This window comes from Bidens hawaiensis, unplaced genomic scaffold (genome assembly GCF_021521415.1).
Source record: "Bidens hawaiensis isolate Kalapana, Puna unplaced genomic scaffold, B.hawaiensis_p1.1 tig00002922_1, whole genome shotgun sequence".
NCBI classification, from domain to species: Eukaryota; Viridiplantae; Streptophyta; class Magnoliopsida; order Asterales; family Asteraceae; genus Bidens; species Bidens hawaiensis.
The window spans coordinates 289,913-311,515 of NW_027491156.1; the positions used below are offsets into that span (position 1 = coordinate 289,913).

Sequence of the window (21,603 nt, forward strand, 5' to 3'; positions counted from 1 at the left end):
GGACCCGCCGCACATGTACGTTTTTAAAATGTATTATATTGTTTAGTATAACGTAATATATATTAATAATATATATTATATTATAATATGCAAATATAATATAATATAATATAATTATTATTGTTGTTAATAAATTATATTATCTTATATTACACAGGTACCTTCACAGGCTGATTGCGATGTCCATTTAGGGTCGCAATCAGGGCGCGGATCACTGCACCCTACGCGATCTGTTTTTTTTAGGTGTCTGCTGACTCACAGGCACTGCAACCTCGCTAGGGGGTTTGCAGACTATTTTGTCGTCTACTAGTTCAGGCAGGGACGAGGGTCCTTGATGGGTGGCGGGTATGTCACCCAGCTTGCGATATCTCTGGGCCATGGAGACCTGGTGGACGGCCTGCGTATCACTCCGATCCGTCCCTGCACGCTGGACAGCCAGCGTTGCGACGGCATGCACATTGTGCGTTCGTTCCCCGGGCCCCATGGCCCGCGGGACCGACTGGTGGCCGGGGTGGGGGCACGTGCGCCTTACGTCCCAGTGCCTTTAGTCGAGCCTCCCCCGATCGCGGCACCGGAGGTGGAGCTTGTACATGAGCCTGTCGACGCGGGGGAGGGGGCCGGCGGGGATCCTGACGACGGTGGTGCCGGACGTGAGGATCCTAGCGCATGTCAGGTACGTTTTAATATATTATCGTTTTATCGTTTCTTTTAATTCGACTTCGTATTAAACGTATTTCTGTGGTTTTGTTGTTAGGGGCCGACGTAGCACGTTCCACGCACATATCGCGCGGTGCGTCTGGGTCCCGCCACCGACGCTAGGTTGGAGGCCCTAGAGTTGGAGATGAGGCGGATGTCGCGCCAGACGGACTGGCGGATGAGCCAGATTTCGCGTCAGATCGACTGTGTTGCCTGTCGGGTAGCGGAGCTGTCTGGACAGCAGTACACCGTGCCACCACCACTGCCACCACCCCCCAGTTTTGACTACGAGGCGAGCACGTCTGGCGTGAGACGCGGACGGGGCAACGACGTGGATGCCCCAGACGGTTCGGGGCCGAGGCGCAGGGGAGAGGACGACGCCGACGTTGGCGACGCGTTCGGGGTGCTCGTGGGCCACGACGACATGGGCATTGACATGGGGGACTTCACGTAGATTTTATGTTTTAGTTGTCGTATTTTCTTTTATTTGTACAGATTTAACAATGATTTTTGGTATACATTTATGTTAACTGTTTTTCACCGAAAGGATATTAAATAATAAATAATTAATTAATTAATATATAATGATAATAATAAAAATAATAACAAAATAACAAAGAAAAAAATAAAAAAAAAAACATAATAAGACAAAATTGGTTGGATTTTCTAGGAACACCAGCCTATACGCCGCGTATAGACCTATACGCGACGTATAGTCTATACGCGGCGTATAGGCCGGTGTTTTAGCATTTGGGCGGAGTCACTAGAAAATCCGTTTAATTATTCTTAACTAAAATCCAGTTTTTAACTAAATGATTATATAAATTTAATTTGTTAGACCGCTTAATTAATGCATCATTTTCACTAATCTTAGGCAGCCTAATTGGCCCATGTATAAAGCCTACCCTAGCTGAACACTACAACTACATACTTAAGACATACTCTGAACGTGTTTTTTCGGCCATAACATGAGGCCAAGATAAGATTATATAATGTGTTACAATAAAACAAATAATTTAGTACAGCAGAATATATATATATATATCTTACTAGGGGTATATATGTATATTATAAGTTTCTCCGACACTACACCCTTAGTGATTTAGATCTTCGAGCCAGTTTTTTTTGCCTGTACGTACTCTTAAGAAAACCCCCTCGAACATGGGTGACGTACGGCATATATATTTAATAAAAATGTACATTATATATATTAATTAATTAATTTATATATTGGTTTGACAACTATATGTAAAGCAACATGCAATGAACCAGACTGCAATAAAACAACAGTGACTTTGTTATCTCCTGATCTGACATAGCTAAACGTGCCTCTGCGTGTAAAAATAAATGTTAAATAAAAAAACAGGAGCATCAATAAAACAAAACGTGTACACTGTTGAGCAGACCAGCTAAGGAACAAATGCCTTTGACCAACCTTTATTTTCCATACGAGATCCATTGCATATACATATGCCCCTTGTTTTACCCCTAGTGAATGTATGTGCAATGGGAGTCAGCCACTTGTAGACATTTCATTCAAAATTCAAAGAAATGTGGATAATAGCCATGTGAGGACAAACAAGCTAGGATTCATGTCTCTTAGACCATATGCACATGTTGTTGGTCAATGCTAATCTAGTTAGATTCTGTGTTTTCTTAACATCTTTGATCACAAGACCATATTAAAGTGAGTTTTAGTTTGCTGTAAAATGGCTATATTATGAGTTGGTAAGGTGATCTTAGATGCAAATAAATTCGCTATGAGCTAAATCCGTCACAAAATTTAGATTGTAACAGATTTTGTTCCCTCACAAATTAGCGACGGGTAAATTAAAGCCTTCTCAATGGATTAACAACAATCTATTTGCCACGCTGTGGCCTCGTAAATAGATGAGTATGTATCATGTATGTGGAGTTAATACTCTCATCAAAGTAAAAGGGTCGCGGTGTTACACTGTACTAATGCAAACTATGTTTGTTATGTAATTACGTGATGTAAATTAGTCTAGGTCTAGAGTATTATTTAGTGAACTTGGTAACCATTTAGTTAATTTGTTTGTCGTACTGGTATGTGTAAGATGGCATGGTATTAGGCTGAGGGGTGTGGGGGGCTCTAACGGGGGCGCGAGTGGGGGCTCCAGCCAATAATATTGTGACGTGTGGCAGAGAGAGAAACTGGATAAGGGGGGTGTTGGAGCCCCCGCTGGAGCCCCTGGCCCTGGTGTGGAGGGGCTCCAGCAGGGGCTCCAGCGGATTTTTTTTTATTTTTTTATAAATATATTCAAAAAACGTATTATTAAAAAAACTCATAAATTATTAAAAAAAACACACATTTTTTTTAAAATTCAAATTACAAAAAAAAACATACTAAAAATTAAACAAACAATAATACTTAATAATAACACTAATCTAATACAAGATCATCGGGTTGCCTCGCCCACAAATGTTCAACCAACTCATGTCGAAGATCCCCGTGTATCTCACGGCTCTTGATATTTGCTATGTTGTGAAGTCTTTGTTGATCACTGATTGTGGACGGTTGTGGCGGAATGTCACATTGGTAGTTTTGGCAGATAGCTTTGCCCTCGTCTTCTAACGTCATGTTGTGTAGGATCAGACACGTGTAGACGACGTCCGTTATCCTCTCCCGAGTCCAATAACGTATCGGGTTCGCCAGAACATAATATTGTTTTTTTATAGCTCCAAAAGCTCTTTCAATATCTTTTCTAGCAGACTCTTGCTTCTTCGTAAAATACTTCCGTTTGTCGGCGATTGGATCTGTAAAAGCTTGAACTAACAAAGCCCATTCGTTGTAAATACCATCGACCAGATAGTACCCGTACTTGAAGAGTTCTCCATTTGCAACAAAAGATTGAGGTGGTTCAACCCCGTCGATAAGGTCGTTGATCAAATTTGACTGATCGATAACATTAAGGTCGTTATTTGACCCAGCAACACCAAAAAAAGCATGCCAAAACCAAAGATCCTGTGACACTGCCGCCTCAAGTATAAGGGTCGGCCCTTGATGATCACCACGGTGGAACTGACCTCGCCAGGCCGTTGGACACATAGCCCATCCAACATGCGTACAATCGATGCTACCTAGCATCCCAGGAAAACCATGTTTTTCTGTGTGCACCTCATATATGCGTTGGATGTCATACATTGTAGGTTTACGCAGATATCTCCGAGCGTAAGTCGATATGACTCCTACGTATAATATATATTACAAAATGTAATAAATATTTAATAAAAAGTAAAATTAATGTTTTTTACCTTGGCAGAAAAAATGAAGGGATTCACGTGCAACCCTTTTCGATATCTGTAAATACTCATCCAAAGCGTCCGACGAGATGCCGTACGCTAATTGACGGATAGCAACCGTGCATTTTTGAAGAGGGGTAAAATCGGGGAGACCCCTAGCATCCTCCCTTTGTTGAAAAAAGAGATACCGTGCCTCTAAATCACTTGCTATACGCATGAACAATTGTCTGCTCATTTGGAAACGAGTTCGAAAATCCGACTCCTCATATACCGGTTGAGGGCTAAAATAATGCCTAAACAAAGTATCGTTAGCACCCGATCGATCACGATCACGAGGTGGTGCTCTAACCCTCGGGAGTCGAGGTTGATGGGCTTGATTTTGCAAGAGATCGACCACGGTTGCGGTCAAAACTCCTCTTACATGAAGAAGCAAATCATCCTCTTCGGAGGAGTCGGAATCAGACGAGTACGACGACATTATTTTAAAAAAAAAAATTGGGAAGATGGGTTGATTTTGGGTTTTATTTTGAAGTTGTGGTGATTGATATGGGTGAAATGGGGTATTTTATAGATGAAATGGGGTATTATATAGGAGTTTGGGATATTATATAAGGATTTTAAGGTTTTTTTTTTAAAAAATAATGAGCTCCAACGGCTCTTTCTCTCGAGCTCAACGGCTCTTTCTCTCTCTTCTCCCGCGACCACACTCACGCCTGCCTGGGGGCTCGCGCTCGCGCCCCGTTCGCGACCTGGTTCGCGCCCCGGTGGTGTGGGGTTAGCGCCTGGGGGCGCGAGCGGAGGGGCTCTCGCGCCCAGGTTAGCGCCCCACACCCCTCAGCCTAAGGCTGTTCTCTTAAAATTTTCGGAATTTTCTCAAATGTATCAAGTTCAAATCTGATCTTAATCGGATTTTATCACAATAAGTTTTTGGAAGGCGTGTTTCCCGTGGGATGGTAGATTGGGGCTTGGGCTACCGAGTGCGATCGCATTTTGTCATTGGGTTGCTCCGGATAGCCGACATCTTTAAGTATCTTATATTTAAAGATACTTCGTCATGTTTGTTGAGGCTGTTCTCTATGGTTGGAGGCATCAAAGCCCTTTCACAATGTCACGTCAGCGTCACGTGGGCACTGATACTTCGAAGCCTTTTTTCATAACGTCCCGCTATGGTTCAAAGTTCCTTGGACGCCCCATTATATATATAATTATATATATATGTGTGTGTGTATATGTATGTATGTGTGTATGAGAGGAAGAGAGAGAAAAAGGCATGGCCCACCGCCACTTTTCCTAAGACGGCAATCGTCCTGAGCCAACCCCCCCCCCCCCCCCCCCCCCCATTTGGCGGTGTGGAGGTCCTTCCATGCCCAAGGGATCTGAGGAAAACATTAGCATCTTATAAAATACATTTGATTATACAATTATTAAATATTAAAAGCATATATGTAGTAAATGATGAAGTGAATGCCAATGTAACTGAAGCAATAGATGAGATCGAATATAAATCAATGACGAAGACAATGCTCGTTAGCTAAAATGAAAAGAAAGAAAACATCAAACGCTTGAGATCATTTTTGCACAATTGCTAACGTTGGTCGACTGTGTGAGCATCATAAATAATATGCGGATACTCTTGCTTTTATCGTGCACCAAGAACAAACAAACTGAAGTGAATTTAACAAAGAAAAAGAAAATTTCATGAAAGGATTTGATCTAATCAAATAACCGATATAATTACATCTACTAACTTAGATAATTCCACTAGTTATTGCATTTTACTAAGACCATATCCAACAGTTTTTGGTTCAAACCAGCCACATCAATGTCACATCAGCTTTCTTAAAAACCATATTTTTACTTCAACAATACAACTTCTCAAACCATCTTTACATTTCCATATTATCACTTACTTTTACATTTACTTTAAATAAGAATTTCACAGTATAATAAAATATTTAATTTTTATAATTTTATTTAAATAAATAGCATTATAATAAAAAATTAGTAAAAAGTAGATTAACTAAAATATAACAAATAGATAAAAAAAATATAATTTAAAATGACAATTACTCTAACAAAATGAAAGAGAGATAACTTGAAACTTTTGCCTAATAATAAAACCTATGAATTATTATTATTCTACACCGTCCACAAATGTTTCATTCAATCATTCTAAAGTGCATGATGATTACGTAAATCCGTGAACTGTTTCATGTACGTTTGGAAATCAGATGTTGGTCAATGAAATGACGGTTCATGTGGTTCATCTTCATCATTCGACCAATCTGTTATGACGGCCCATGTTATGGATGTTTTTTCTCTGACTTCTTGTTATGTTTTTTATTCGAATTAAGCAATGTAAAATAGATAATAAAAACATTAAAAAACTAGCCGTTAAAAAATTTAATCGTTAAACTAACCGTTACGTAAAAAATACACAAACAAAAAAATACATAAATTTTAAAAGAAATATAATTATATATATATATATAATACTTTAATATATTTTATAAATATATAATGGGTGTGTGTGTGTGTGTGTGTATGGGGTGAAAGATGTGATGTTGGGACCCATAATGAATGGTTTTTGATGGTTTGAAAAACCAAACCTCAAGTATTGGATTTTGGTTTGAACCAACCACTCTAATGGTCGTAAAAAATACACAAACAAAAAAATACATAAATTTTAAAAGAAATATAATTATATATATATATATATAATACTTTAATATATTTTATAAATATATAATGGGTGTGTGTGTGTGTGTGTATGGGGTGAAAGATGTGATGTTGGGACCCATAATGAATGGTTTTTGATGGTTTGAAAAACCAAACCTCAAGTATTGGATTTTGGTTTGAACCAACCACTCTAATGGTTGGGCTTTGTTTGAACCAAGATAAACCAACCATTGGAGATGGTCTAAAATCAATTGATGTTCAAGTTGAACTGATTTATACATAGATTCAAACTCACTTAAGAATGTCATGGAGCATGTAAAATAGTTGCAGACTCATCAAATAAATAAAATGACTAAGGTGAGTGTAACATTAATAATTGAGAAGCTATCAAACAAGAAAGACAAAACAACAACAATTTATCGAGCGGAACGCAATCCTTTAATTAAATGTTAGTACGCATTATCTTCTTTTAGGCATTTTTATAATTAGTTTAAATTAAATACATAAAATAAATATCTTTAATAGAAATAAACTTTCGTTTTTATTAAATGGCCAACGAATAAATGTCGGCTATCCGGAGCAACCCAATGACAAAATGCGATCGCACTCGGTAGCCCAAGCCCCAATCTACCATCCCACGGGAAACACGCCTTCCAAAAACTTATTGTGATAAAATCCGATTAAGATCAGATTTGAACTTGATACATTTGAGAAAATTCCGAAAATTAGCGTTTATGAAAACAAATTTCAAAATTTAGGTGTCATTTGCAAGAATTTTATGAAGTAGGTATTATAAACTAGTCGTGACGAGTAGTTTATAGTACCAATTAAAACTTGCCACGTGTCCTTAAACTAACCATAACGAGCACGTTCACTAATCATTTACTCGTCACGACTAAATAAGTTTCATGACTCGCAATCAATGCCCACGAGTAATTCATGAGTCCTTTAGTCGCGACGAGTAGATTGTAAGGTTAAACTAGTCGCGACGAGTTAACTGCTAATAAACTATTCGTGTAGGGAATGTAAACCAGGTAAACTAGTCGTCGCGACTAAATGACTTATGAATTTCTCATGGAAATTGATTACGAGACATGAAACTTATTTAGTCGTGACGAGTAAATGATTAGTGAATCTGTTCGTTACGGTTAGTTTAAGGGCACGTGACAAGTTTTAATTGGTTCTACAAACTACTTGTGTGTTATCAAAATATACTCGTCATGACTAGTTTATAATACCTATTTCTAGAATTTCTTACAAATGACACCTAAAGCTTAAAATTTATTTTCATAAACGCTTATTTTCAGAATTCTCTCATCCTAAATCTTCACTTCCTCTTTAGAACCATTTGGGTAAAACTCATTGGCTCAATAAAAATAAACTAAGAAAGAATAATAAAGCTTTGAAAATAAGTAATAAATATAAGGGACATTTGTGTATAAATACTTGGCCAACCAAACACCCTCCAAACCACCTAAAATTAACTTTTTGACATCAATCAATTAGCTTTCTTTCTTTCTTTCTTTCTTTCTTTCATCAATGGCATGCATAAATATGCAAGTGAAGAATGAAACACAAGGAGGCAGCTTCATGGGCCCAAGAATCTCTTTCTCAAGTGATTCAAATCACCATGAGAATTACACTTACACCGAAGCTCCAGTGTCGTCTGATTTCGAGTTTTCGGTTCCCAGTTTTTCCTCAAATGCGGCAGATGAAGTCTTCTTCAAAGCTGGTAAACCATTGATGAAGGACCAGAAGGTGGTCACACTCAGAGATGAACTGCTTTCAGGTCATGATGATGATGATAATGGTCATGTGTTGTTTAATATTAATAAGAACTCAACAACAACAACAGGATGGTGGAGAGAGAAGTTTGGACTTAGAAAAGGTCAAAGTGGTAGAAGTGAGCACAAGATGAATCTTGGAGGCTTGGAAACCATTGATGAAGCAGCAAAGATCAAACCTGGTTTTTAAACTCATGGTTTCACAGGTTGGTTAGCACGCATTTGTTTTCTAAAGTTCAAATACTTTTAACTTATTCTTATAATTTCCTTTAAGCTAACATTCACTTGCAATAAATGATATGTTGAGAACTGCAAAAATTACGAAAATTCTTATGTTATTTCTATTAATAAATTTACTAACTTGAAGAAAAATTCAAAATTTTTAAGATACACTAAAAAAATACGCCATTAAAAAAAGAAAGAAAGAAAACCACGTGTGACTCTCTTAGATCTCTCTGCGTTTTGTTTTTTTTTTTGTTTTGGTTCTACTAATGATAAAAGTAAACAAAAGAGTTGATGTGCAGTCCCTACTTAATAACATTTATTTTGAAGCAACTATATACTAGTTCTCAATTAATTAATTTATTAAAATTTTACGTCATAAAAAAGTGTTTAATTTATTATTTATTAGTGGTTGTCCTGATCACTCTAATAATCCTTTTCTCTTTTGCAGGAGGCAATCAATATAAGGGAATTAATTAACCAGGGGAAAGGAGTTTATTGGTCTTGAAGGTGAAGGAATTGCAGGATTTTTTTTTATTTCTTTTAGTATTTTTCAAGCTAATTACTTAATATTTCTTAGTTAGAACTTAGATGTATGCGCATAATTAAGAAGTTGATGTGTGTAGAGAAGTCATTTAACTGTTAGTGTATTCTGTACATATATTTGCGGTTGAAAGAATTTCAGTCCCTTTTATCTCTCTATTAGATTTTATCCTCGTATTACGGGGTTATTTTACATTATTCGTTTTTAATATTTATATATGTATATTTGAATTTTAATTTTATTTATTGTAAGAAAGGTAATAATTAATATACTTGAGGTTTGATGATGAAATTGTTTCACAAATAAATGATATGTTATAATCCGCTTTAAAAACTATATGGGTTTGGTGATACCCATTACCCGTTTATTTTCTTTATTATAAAGTTGTTTCTTAATTATAAATAATATATTTTTTTAAAATAAAACAGGATATTAATTATTAGTATATTCCTATTTTATAGGATTTTCATATCAAATATTTGATAAGATCATTTTTTAATATAATGAGATGTTATAACCCGTTTAAGAGTTATCTGGGTTTGGTGAGACATAAACATTAACAAGTTGTTACATCATTTAGACGGAGATGTTACGTGTCATAAACTCGCATGCGTAAATGAACGTGGATACCTCTCGGCAATTTAACCCACTCATGTGCACGTGTAGTCGTCTGCGCTTGTTATGTCTTTTTTAAATGAAATTCACTATGTATTGGAACATGCCCATTGTGTGTGTCAATTGTCATATTCTGTGAGTCACAGCATGCCTTTTTCTTCTTTTATTTCGCATTAACTTATAAATTCGCAAGTTGTAGAATTATTAAAATTGATTTAACCCGTATACGAACTCATGTAACACATGAGACTTTTACATAGTGTGTATATATATAAGTTACAACTTAAATTGGGACAATGAAGACAGGATCTTGTTCAGATCTCAATTTTTTTTTTTTTTTTTTTTTTAAATAATGGTTAACTAACCTACCTTGAAACATAGATATTACATCAATATAGCAGGTAGGCGGGCAACAAGCTGCGCCGCCACCCCTTTCTGAATTGCAAACCCTAACCTGCTAAAGACATACCCTAACCTGCTTTTGATACATTTGGCTCCTTGGCACCGGAAGCTATCCGTTTTCTAACCAGGGTCCAACAGGTTGTGCATAGCAATGTGTCGACTCCAAAAGGATCTCAATTAATAAACATTAAAATATATATTGTGATTCATGCTTATTGGAGATTGTTCCCTAGCTTGGAAAATTCTAGCTAGTAGCAGCAACCTATGGAACAATCGTGCATGTTTCCTTAGTAAAATAAAAATAAGTACTTTTATTTATTTATTATTATTATTATTATTTTTCATTTATACAAGTTAATAGCACATCAACACATTTTCTTACAACTCATAAGAAATTAAAATTTTATTAACACTAAAAGTTAATTCTTCAATTGTAAGTTGTAACTATATGTAAGACCGCTCATTTGTTTTCTTGGCACTGTAGACATTTCTTTTGAGTTGGATTTTCTTTTCTACTTTAATATTTACTTTTTCCTTGGTGTGTTTCAGAATGAACATAGTGTTTTTTCTTCCTTCTTTTTTTTAATGTGTGTGGAAAGTGTCCAATAAATTCATGTTTTTGTGAACCTGACATTCTTGTTTGGTATATGCAGTGATGGATCTAGAAAATAATTTTAGGGGTGGCGTAAAAAAAATTTTTAACCGTACATTAAGAAATTTTTTTTTTATCGGTTTCATGTATACGGGGCCTGATTACGCGTTTCGCGCGTACCGGAGCTCAGTAATGCGTTTTGCTCATGCAGGTGTCTGGTTACGCGTTTGGCGCGTCTTGGGCTTGGCTTCATGTTACAAGCGTACCGGCGCCCGGTTAACCCATTTGCAATGGCGGATCAAAACAAGTTGGTTTATAATAGGTCGAATTAAAATAACCTAAACTTGTTTGCTAATACAATGATTTTATTGATATATTTCAATCAGCAAACACATATTGTTAATGAGTAGTTTTAAAGTTTACTCAACAAAAATGCTGATAAACACAATATTTAATTAAATAAGAAAATGATTTTATTGCAAATTATTCAAACTTATTAACTTACTAATACAATGATTTTATTGATATATTTCAATCAGCAAACACATATTGTTAATGAGTAGTTTTAAAGTTTACTCAACAAAAATGCTGATAAACACAATATTTAATTAAATAAGAAAATGATTTTATTGCAAATTATTCAAACTTATTAACTTACTAATACAATGATTTTATTGATATATTTCAATCAGCAAACACATATTGTTAATGAGTAGTTTTAAAGTTTACTCAACAAAAATGCTGATAAACACAATATTTAATTAAATAAGAAAATTAAAGAGTCACACATGTTAGAAGTTGAAATTGGAATATTTAAACTTGGTGAGTCATCGTTTTCTTTTCTTTGACGTTTAAAAAGGTTGCTAATAAGAGGTTGTTTACTCATATTCAAAGTTTCCTAAACAAAATTTGAACAAAAAACCTAACATCAATTCCAATTTACACATACACCAAAGGCTAAATCCCAAATTAATTTCAATTTAAACATAACCCTAAATACCTAATCAATTCCAATTTAAACATAAACCCTAAATCCCAAATTAATTCTAATTTAAACATAACCCTAAATACAATAAATCTTACCGGAAAGGAGAGGCCGGAGCTAGTGGAGGTGGCGGCAGCCGTGGTGAACTGGTGGTGTGTGGTGAGCAGAGTCTAGAGAGGCAGAGAGCAGTCGCATGTGTCAGTGTTCACAATATCCGGTCTTTTTTTTATTGTTAAACTTAAAAGGATTATTTGGATTATTAGGTTCTTTGGTTTGGGCCTTATAATTTAAGTGGGCTTTTGTTGGTTTAATTATTAAATTGGTTGGGCCTAAAATACATAGAGGTAACGAAACCCGAAAACCGACTAAATTTTTTTTTACACTACCCGCGAAACGTTGAGGGGTATAAGCCAGGTCCGCCACTAGGTATATGAACTGAAATGTTTGTTTTTGACAATGAATTGGTGTATAAAATGGTTCAAACCTAAGTATAAGTTTAAAACATATGTTAAAAGGTCACAATAAATTTTGAGCACCCATAGCACAAGTTTTAGGGGCGCTTTTGGGCGGATGTGGCGTCCATGCTTGGTTTTAAGCGTTGCTGCACCACGTATTTGGGCAGTTTTGGAGCGGGTGTACTTAAAGTTGGGTCAAGTTTTTGATGTGTGGTGATTTTGAGAATCTATTTATGGGAAGTGCTATGCCGAAAATTTGTCAAGTTGTTTATGCTCGTCAAGAAAGCGCGATATGTAGATCTGAGGATTCATGTAGGAGAGGATGGCTGTCATTGGAGATATTGCTTTGTATTATACCCGGTGTGCCTTGGTAACCATTTTAGACGATGTTAACGAATGAGCGGAAAAGTTTTTAGTTGACATTTCAAAATGTCCAACCATTATGCATAATCACCACTAAACAAAAAAACGCATGTGTCATGAGCTACTTGACATATGGCGGACCGATGGATACATATGATGCGATGAATGCATACACACAGGTGAAACTACCATATCGAGTGTCCGCAAAACTTTTGTAGATGTGTTATATTCCCATAACAATATCCAAGAAGGCCGAGGCCTAATGACATCCAATGGGTTAGTTGAAAACATCCAACCAAACACTGGTTTTCCGAAAATCTTAAAAAGCATCAACTGTGTGCAATGGATTTGTAAAAATCGCTATTATGAGTGAGAAAGTTAATGCACGCTAGGTGACCATGGATATTCCACATCCGATCATTATGCTAGAGGCAGTTGCAACATGACCTATCTATTTTGCATACATACTTGGTTACAATAGTAAAAAGTCTTACTTATCTACAAATCAAAAGATGTTGGAATCTATATGGATTATACGATACGAGTTTGCAAGAAAGGATGTTGAGAGCATCTAGTGTCCATGCTTGATCGATGGGCAATTATACGATACAACAAGAGCTTGGGCCTTGGAGCTTGCGAGTAACAAAATATATAACGTGTATGCATTGCATTATTGCATGACATGATTGTAGATGATAGAGGTTATGTCCACAGACAAATCAATTTAAACATGCTTCCACAAACACAAATCAATTCGTATGTGAGTTTCTAGCACAACAGGGTTTAGCTGAATTTATACATGTTAATGTCAAACTCGCCTACAAAATTAGCTAAACAAGCCACGCTCGTATCAACAAATAGGCTCGTGAGCTGACCTGTATAACATGTTTATTTTATAACTTTATTTAAAATTGTTTTTATGAACTTGTGTCCTTTATGCTAAAAATCCATAAGCTAAAAAGAAAAGCAAACATGTTTTAAAGTTTAAATGCAAATTTTCATACATTTTGTATTTTATTTTTGCTAAAACAGTTTACTTTTATAATTTCTCATGCCAAAACAGGCCATGTTTATATCAGGTACACATGCATTTGTTTTCATGTGTCAAACACGATTTTTGAATTCTTGTCTGGTTCAACTCAAAAACTCATTTAAACAGACAAAAGGAATAAAAGGAGAGAGAAAGAGAAAATAAGCTACAAGGTGGCATATGGTGTCATTCAACCATATATCCACGTAAGCATCCACATAATCTATCAAAAACTCATACCCAGCATTTTTGGGCCGTTACATTTTAATCCAGTACCTCTAAATGTTAAAAAGAACTGGGATTATATTTCAATCAAATTATAAATAGGATATGGAGAGAGTAAAAACTCAATGGTGAAACTTAAATCCAATGGGGTTTTGTTTCAAATAATATATTTTCTATATCTCACTTTTATATTGACTCCAAGTGTCGTCATCGTCTTCGATATCATCAAAAGCGATCGGATTCTCATCGGGTTCCATATCTTTAACCTCTTTTTCTAACCCACCCTCCTACAATAATAAAAAAAAAACCATTATTATTATTATATCAACACATAATTTTATCAATATATATATATATTAATAAGCCCATACATTGACGTCAGCAGCCGCCTGGACCTCATTCTCTCCGCCCGGCATATTAGCATACGGGTCATCGTTCTCAGAATCTTCATCTTCTGCCCGAGCTTGTTTTAGCCTCTCAATTACAATATTAAATTGAGAATGACCTGAAAACAGCAAAATAATATATTCAGGCAAATTAGATCATATAAATTAACTTTGATCAATACCCTATGTATGTAGATGTTAATGATACCTTTAGCCCGAGTGTTTAGCGCGCTTTCAATCCTTAAACGATTTTGTTTATACTCTTTTTTAAACTTTGATTTTATCTGCTCACGAGTTCGCCCCGGAAAACATTCTCTTACCATCGACAGATCCGTCCCAAGTTGCTGAATAGCCTGCATTTAATAATTAACTAGGTTTAAAACCCGCTGCAGCGGCTTGACACAAATTCGGTCAGTATCGGTGAAATTCGTCACATCTACACTAAATAAAAAAATGATGTGTGAACACCCAAAATAGTGTCATCACGCGTACAGCCATATAGCTTATGATACAAAAATAATATATGTAAAACCACGTTTATTCGGTTGGCAAGATACGGGGGTTGTGGCGGAAATTCAGTCGTTATCGATAGGTTTGCAACGGTACTGGAACTAAACACAAAAGAAAATTTCGAAAAATTAACATATTTCAAACAAACAAAAAGCGGGCGTTGCAGCGGCGAGTCGACATACATCCGGTAGGTACCGGTTAGGTTCGTTATCATACCAGAAGTAAAAATAAAAATAATTTCGTTATTGGCTAGGTTTGTTACGGTAAATATAAAAAAAAGAGTGTTGCGGAGACGAGGCGCTGCATATTTAGTTGGCATCGATTAGGTTCGTTATGATACCGAAACTAAATGTAAAACTTCATTTACTCAAATTATTATACTTAAAAAAAACACTTTAAAAAAGAACCTAAGTTCAAAGACCTTTAAAAAACATGATGTTACAGCCCACCAAAATTAAAACATAAAACAATAGATAGATAAAAAGAGATGCATATGAAGAGCAAAGGGATTCGAACCCGGGAAACATAAACCAAAGAGGTTAACAGAACAAACTCTAGCCAACCTACTATACTAACAAATTTAAATGAACAATGAAACTAAATTCATAAATACACAAACTTTGGGTTTCCAAAAAGAGCTGTGGCACCGACATATTGATCTTTATCTATATATATAATAAGCAAACTGGAAAGTATATGTTTATTATAGCAATAAATTATATGCTTATCGATTGTGTTACCTCGTAAAATAGTTCTGTATCTTGTTTTGTCCATTTCACTCTCGGTGCTATTTTCATGTGTGTTCGGTAATTGTAGTAGGTAGTATTTTCTGCATACTCGCTGCAAAACAGTAAGATTATAATTATTATCTGCAAACCCAATAAATAGCATATCTAAATTTAATCAGTACCTTTCATTCGTTGCATCTGTTCTCGATGAAGATCCTTCCTTTGCCTGCAGAAAATCATAACATTAAAAATATATCCTGATGCAGTTTCGCTAACCCTATTTATACTAAACAAAGAAAAGAGTTAAACATAAAAACAAGATAAACACAAAATATTAAAAGATAATAAAAATAATAATTTAAAGTAAGAGATGCTCCTGCATCATATCCATTTTCATAGTTGTGACATTTATACCCTTTTGAATGTATGTATGATATTATGTAAGTTTTAAGGGGTATATATGAAACTGATGCAAAGGAAAAAAGGTTACTGATAGATAACATTTTCAGAAACCGGAAAGAATGAAAAAGAAAAATAATAAGTTGTACCTCCATCCGTTCTTTATGCTCTCTTAGCCTGATTAAATCCTTTATGGGGAAGGTATGCATATGCAACTCAAGTTCATCCTCAGGGATTTTAAGTAATTCAGGGTTCACTATTAAAGAACATCATAATTAATAACTAATACTAATTGTAGTTGTACATAAAAGATAACAATTAGAAATAAATAAAGTTACCTGGTCTTTTATTTCGTTTTGTGCTGTGTGAGAATTTCTTTTTGGGTACTTCGGTTAACTCATTTTGTACCTCTGTGGACTTTTTACGCTTTTTAACGGGTTTTTTGTTCTCATCAGCGGACTTTTTTGACTTAGACTTAGACTTTGACTTGCTTTCAATTCTATCATCTAAAGACTCATTTTCCGGTACAAAATCGATATCATTATTGTTATTATCAATACCCTCAATTTCCGCTTCGTCTATAACATAAAGTGCTTTACTTGCTAGCCGTGTTAATCTCTCTGAAGATCTGCCAGATTCATTTACTGAATCCATTTGAGAAATTTCGGTCAAGCTAATTGATTCTTCTTCAGTCAAATTATAACCAGAGATTGTCTCTGTTGGAACTAAATCAGTAAGAATTTCCTCTTGTGAAAATGAAGAAACCGAATTAACATTTTCTCCATGTTGAACGGGCCCCACATCCTGAACAGAGTTGTTAGCAACTCGTTCAAGTTTACGCGTTTGTGCCTTAGGCTTGGGCTTGAATTTGCTAGCCTTTGGTCCTATAATAAAAATAACCAGAATAAAATAACAAATTATTAAAAACACAAAGTGAGGAGATCAGAAGGTTTTGGTAACAGGTTCCCGTTAAGATGTATTACTTTTGTGGGTATTTTCGTAATTTGGCATATGCACCTAGCACAAAAGGTTAGCCTCCATCCGTTTCAGGGACCAATGGTGTTATGTTCATGAGAAAGTTGGTCCAGAGGTGATAATTTTTGAATATTGGGGACTAAATTTGTGACATGGCCTATCCACAAGAGCCATCCATGTAAATTTATTTTTTTTATGAATAATTAGTGTGTTGGCTCGAGTTTGTTTACAATGATGATATTACTTCAATAGAACATTACATTTTTTATTGACATGATTTAGGAAGTTTAAAGCATTAGAAATACCCGCTGGGCGATTTTCAAGTTTCATCCATTTGACATGTTTTCATTTAATCTTTCTCATCAGTTTCTGCTTGACCCATTAAAGATCAAACAAACCAAGAATGACCCTTTAACATGAATGTAACAAATTGATTACCTGAACCAGTTATTGGCTGAGCCAAAATGTCATCCGGTTCCAAAAAAAGAGAGTTTTCTGCTTCCTGAATTTGAGGACATTCCACAAATTATTAATTATCGACATGTTGCTTTTATGTTAAAGAACAAAAACTAACGCATTCATTCACCTTAGATCCTGATGATAAACTTCCTATCTGAAAACCTTCATTATCATTAACAATAGCACCTTCCTCCCCTGTTAAAGGATCTACCTCTGCAATACTTTCTAAGTTTGAAGAAGGATCAATATTATTCATCAACTCAGGCTCTGTGGGTCCCGCTTCTACCTTCCCATCAGTGGACACATCAACAGTTGGTATCTCCGAGCATGGTGGCAAGTTCACTGAATCATAATTAGAAATATAAATTATATATGTGCTTGTTTTGTATAATTAACAGAATTAAGTATTACTAGCAACGCCCTTCCTTAACTGACCTGTTGTTGTAGATTCAAGGAGGAAGTCATTAGGTGAATCCAATGTAAGAAACGATTCAGTATTCTGTGTTCAACCCTAGAAAAATTAGCCAAATGTGATAATAAAAAAACATAATTCTTAACAATAGTAATAAATACCAACCGCTTCCTGCGATTTTGCAGAGGAAGACTGAAAGCTCTCAACAACATTTCTAATAATTTGATCGACATTATTTCCACGTTGATCCTCTGTAGTAGAAGCAGCCTCAACAAACTCTGTTTGCAGGGTTGGTTTAGGCTGACTTTGTGTTGACTTTGGTTCTGGCTGGGAGTTAGGTTTGGGTTTAGGCTTGGGTTTGAGTCTGCCTTTTGGTTGAAACTTTCGACCAGCTTTTGCTGCAACAGAAAATCAATAATACTAACCATTGAAGCATCAAGTAGGTGTAACAAATTATCAAAACATAAGGGAGAGAGAATGCATTTATATACCAGTATTTGCAGTATCGGTTGAAATCAGATCATCAAAATCAATATCCATGCCGAATTAGTAAAAGAATCTCTGAAATTTGACAAACAATATATTAATTACCATATGTAACATGCCAATTTCAACTTTTAGTTTTGAGTGTTTTAGCAATAAATTATAAATCACCAACATTTTCAAAGTAACCGATCAACTGTTTCACCTAGGAAAATCTTGATTTTAAGATTTTATCAAATTTCAATACACCTACATATGAATCATTGACTTACAAAAGCTTTTTCACATAAACAGGCAAGATTCTCCTGTTATAAACAAAAATATATTATGTCTACTAATTAGACATTTTATATGCCACAGCTAAAAGGACTGATTTTGTTCCTTATGATCAATTTGCTATTTTCTGGGTAGTGAAGAAACGAACACAGTCTTAACAAAACTCAAAAAAGAGCGATACAGTTTGGCATTCAAAAAAGTAAAAGGAAGACATGTCAGATATAATCCTGGGAATTAAGCCAGCATCAGCCATAATCTCTATGCAAATCAAGTATCTAGCTACCATCAAAAGTAGGGCTGTAAACGAACTGAACCAAACTGAGCAAGGCCTTGTTCGTGTTCATCTATTGAGTTTTTTTTTTTGGACAAACGAATGGTACACGAACAGCTAACCGAAGGAAACTTTATGCTCGTGTTCATTCATAAAGGAAATGATTCATGAAAAGTTCACGATCATAAACAAATGAGCACGCATGAACACAAACAATGCTATATATGATATGGCTAACCGAGAAAGGCAGTGTCAACGGTTCGGTATGACTACCAAGTCTTTATTGGTGTTTTATTTAACATTCATGTTCATACGCTAATTTCACATATATATGAGTCGCATAATAATCATATCGGATTTTGTTTTACAGTAAATAATTTTGCTTAAATCTATATAACAAGATTAAAAAAGTCATTAAAAAAACTCCTTGTTCACATCCGCTCATTTATTAAACGAACTTCCTGAAACGTTAGGTTGATTTACAGCCTAATTAAAATTCTAGTGTACTCCAGAACCGACAACCAGCCGTCAATAGCAGCATATATATAGAGAGAGAGCAAAATATAAGAAACCAAAGTAGCTAAAGATAAGCAGCAACAATCAGTCCATCACAATTATTGAACATGAGCCATCGACGAGTAACAATAACAATAGGTAATCGGAATCTGCCTGGTGAAAAATAACAGACGCTAACCCTAACAAACGATGTGCCCCTAAAATAGCTACCGCTTTTTTTAACAAAACATTTAGGTTAAGTGGATTTGTAATTGTAATAGTAAAATAGATAAAAGAAGACTTACGTTAATTCTGAGTCAACAAAAATAAGCAACGACTGAAGAAGACGAAGAAGATAAAGCAGAGTGAGACGGACCACAGCCTCTTTCGGCGACGGTTACCTGAAGCAGATTGAACAGGATTTGTAATTTGTATAGTTCAAAATACAGAACGGTCCCTATACTTGGTCTCGTGTGTACATCGAAGAAATATCTATCATTCAGTTTCTCATTATAGTTAGACTCGTCCGATTTTCCACATCTTATCTTATCTTATATGCCACTTGTTATCTTCTTAGTCGCTCTCACAAATTTTAACCCATTTTCAAAAAATGGTATCTCATTCGGTTCAGCCCGCCCCAATAATACTAACCGGATCCATTTTTTTCATTCTTTTTTTCTTTTCATCAAACCCTAATTCCAGTTCCTCTCTTCCACATTCGTCTATTTTAATCCATTATCAATCTCTCTTAAAATCTCACCACCGCCGTCGCCCCCATCATCGCCACCGCCGTCGCCTACATTTAAATTGATTAACCTACTGTTTTTATATTGTTTTTCATCTATGTTGAGTGTGAGCCCTATATATATATTTTTTTGTTGCAGTCTTTCCATCTTGCTTTAGCGTTGATACTAATGGGGTTGGTGTTCGCGATGATGTCACTTGTAATGCTATCAAGGAAAAACTGGTGATTATTACTGATTTGGACAAACTCTCTAGTTTTTTTTTTAGTTATTTGATTATCTGTTTAAAATTTTAGTTTTAATTGTTTAATATGATTTTAACTCGGGTCTCAATTGTGGCTTGAAAATGACCTTAATCTTAATTAAAACTGATTACCCGAATATAAATTAGGTTTAACCAAAACTTGGATTACTTGAAACATGGGAGTCGTTTTTTATTAGGTTACTTGTACTTTGCTTAATTTAGTTTTTTGATGGATTTTTGGGCTGCTATACTTGAGCTGCTTTAATTATTACTGATTTGGACAAATTCTCAAGCTTTTTTTTAGTTATTCGATTTTATATGTTTATTGATTATACAACTTTTAATTGTAAAATAAAAAATCAATTAAAAATTTGTCATATATAAAATATTAATGACAACAAATTTATCATGATCAATCAATTTCAGATTATAAAGATTCTAAGGATAATTATATCATTAAAGTTCAGGTAATTTGGTTTTCGGGATAATCATGTTTTTTGGATAAACATGAACAGATGATCTCAAATGACATCATATTAATTGTTTAAAAGGTATGATATTTTGTGTGTATGAATATTTTTTTCATTATTTAAGATTGGTATGTACTTGAACGAACCTTATTTGTCACACGGACAACTATACGTGGCTACATCAAGAATTACAAGCGAACCTATATGTTACCTTATCAAAAGTTACAAGAACACATGGACTAAAGATTTTGATTTTTGATAAATAATGTATGCCGACCAACACAACAACAAATTAATGTACAAGGAAGTTTTTTACTTATTTGTAGCATATTTGGTAACCTTAGTTATGTATTTTTTACAATTTTAACGTAAATTGTAGTTGTATTAACAATATATGATAATTTTGTTGAATGAATTTCACTTAAGGGCTAGAGTAAAATTTTCTTCAATTACCTGTGTAATACATAGGCCTCAAGCTAGTGTTAAATAAATAAAATATTGAATATTTATTAATGAATAGTTTGGCGTTATAAAGTATGCTTGAAAAGACATAAAAATCAATTAAGACAAAATGACTAAATTAAAATAGAGAGACAGATAAGTGAGCAACAAGTTGTATCATCACCTATTTTTAAATGGTAAAACCGATCCAACTGAAAACAAAGTCAAGATATATTTGATATGAGATAATAGAATAGATGAAGGAATAGATTGGACATGGTAATGGAATGGACTAAGGAATAAAATTGATCATTACCATTCTATTGTCATGTTTAGTTACCATGTATTATTATTATTATTACTAGTAATAATAATATGAATATTCATAATAACTAGTTTTTAAGACCCGCCCTGCACGAGATCGTTAAACCGAATAAAAAATAATCGTAACAATG

The 21,603-nt window shown here is 34.9% G+C and overlaps 2 protein-coding genes across 2 annotated transcripts; one reads left to right on the forward strand and one right to left on the reverse strand.

The window, feature by feature from the left end:
* The first annotated feature begins 8,178 nt into the window (after nt 1–8,178).
* On the forward strand, nt 8,179–8,613 carry LOC143621583 (uncharacterized). The gene is made up of 2 exons (XM_077092952.1): nt 8,179–8,449; nt 8,495–8,613. Exons 1-2 carry the CDS (start codon nt 8,179–8,181, stop codon nt 8,611–8,613), a joined length of 390 nt encoding a protein of 129 aa, XP_076949067.1.
* Nucleotides 8,614–13,831: 5,218 nt separating this feature from the next.
* Nucleotides 13,832–18,298, reverse strand: LOC143621632 (uncharacterized). The gene is made up of 12 exons (XM_077092994.1): nt 18,217–18,298; nt 17,891–18,123; nt 17,749–17,812; nt 17,441–17,655; nt 17,293–17,356; nt 16,218–16,763; nt 16,029–16,135; nt 15,663–15,706; nt 15,493–15,592; nt 14,451–14,595; nt 14,228–14,361; nt 13,832–14,143 (listed from the first exon to the last, which is right to left on the reverse strand). Exons 1-12 carry the CDS (start codon nt 18,263–18,265, stop codon nt 14,030–14,032), a joined length of 1,815 nt encoding a protein of 604 aa, XP_076949109.1. The 5' UTR covers nt 18,266–18,298; the 3' UTR covers nt 13,832–14,029.
* Between the last annotated feature and the right edge of the window lie 3,305 nt (nt 18,299–21,603).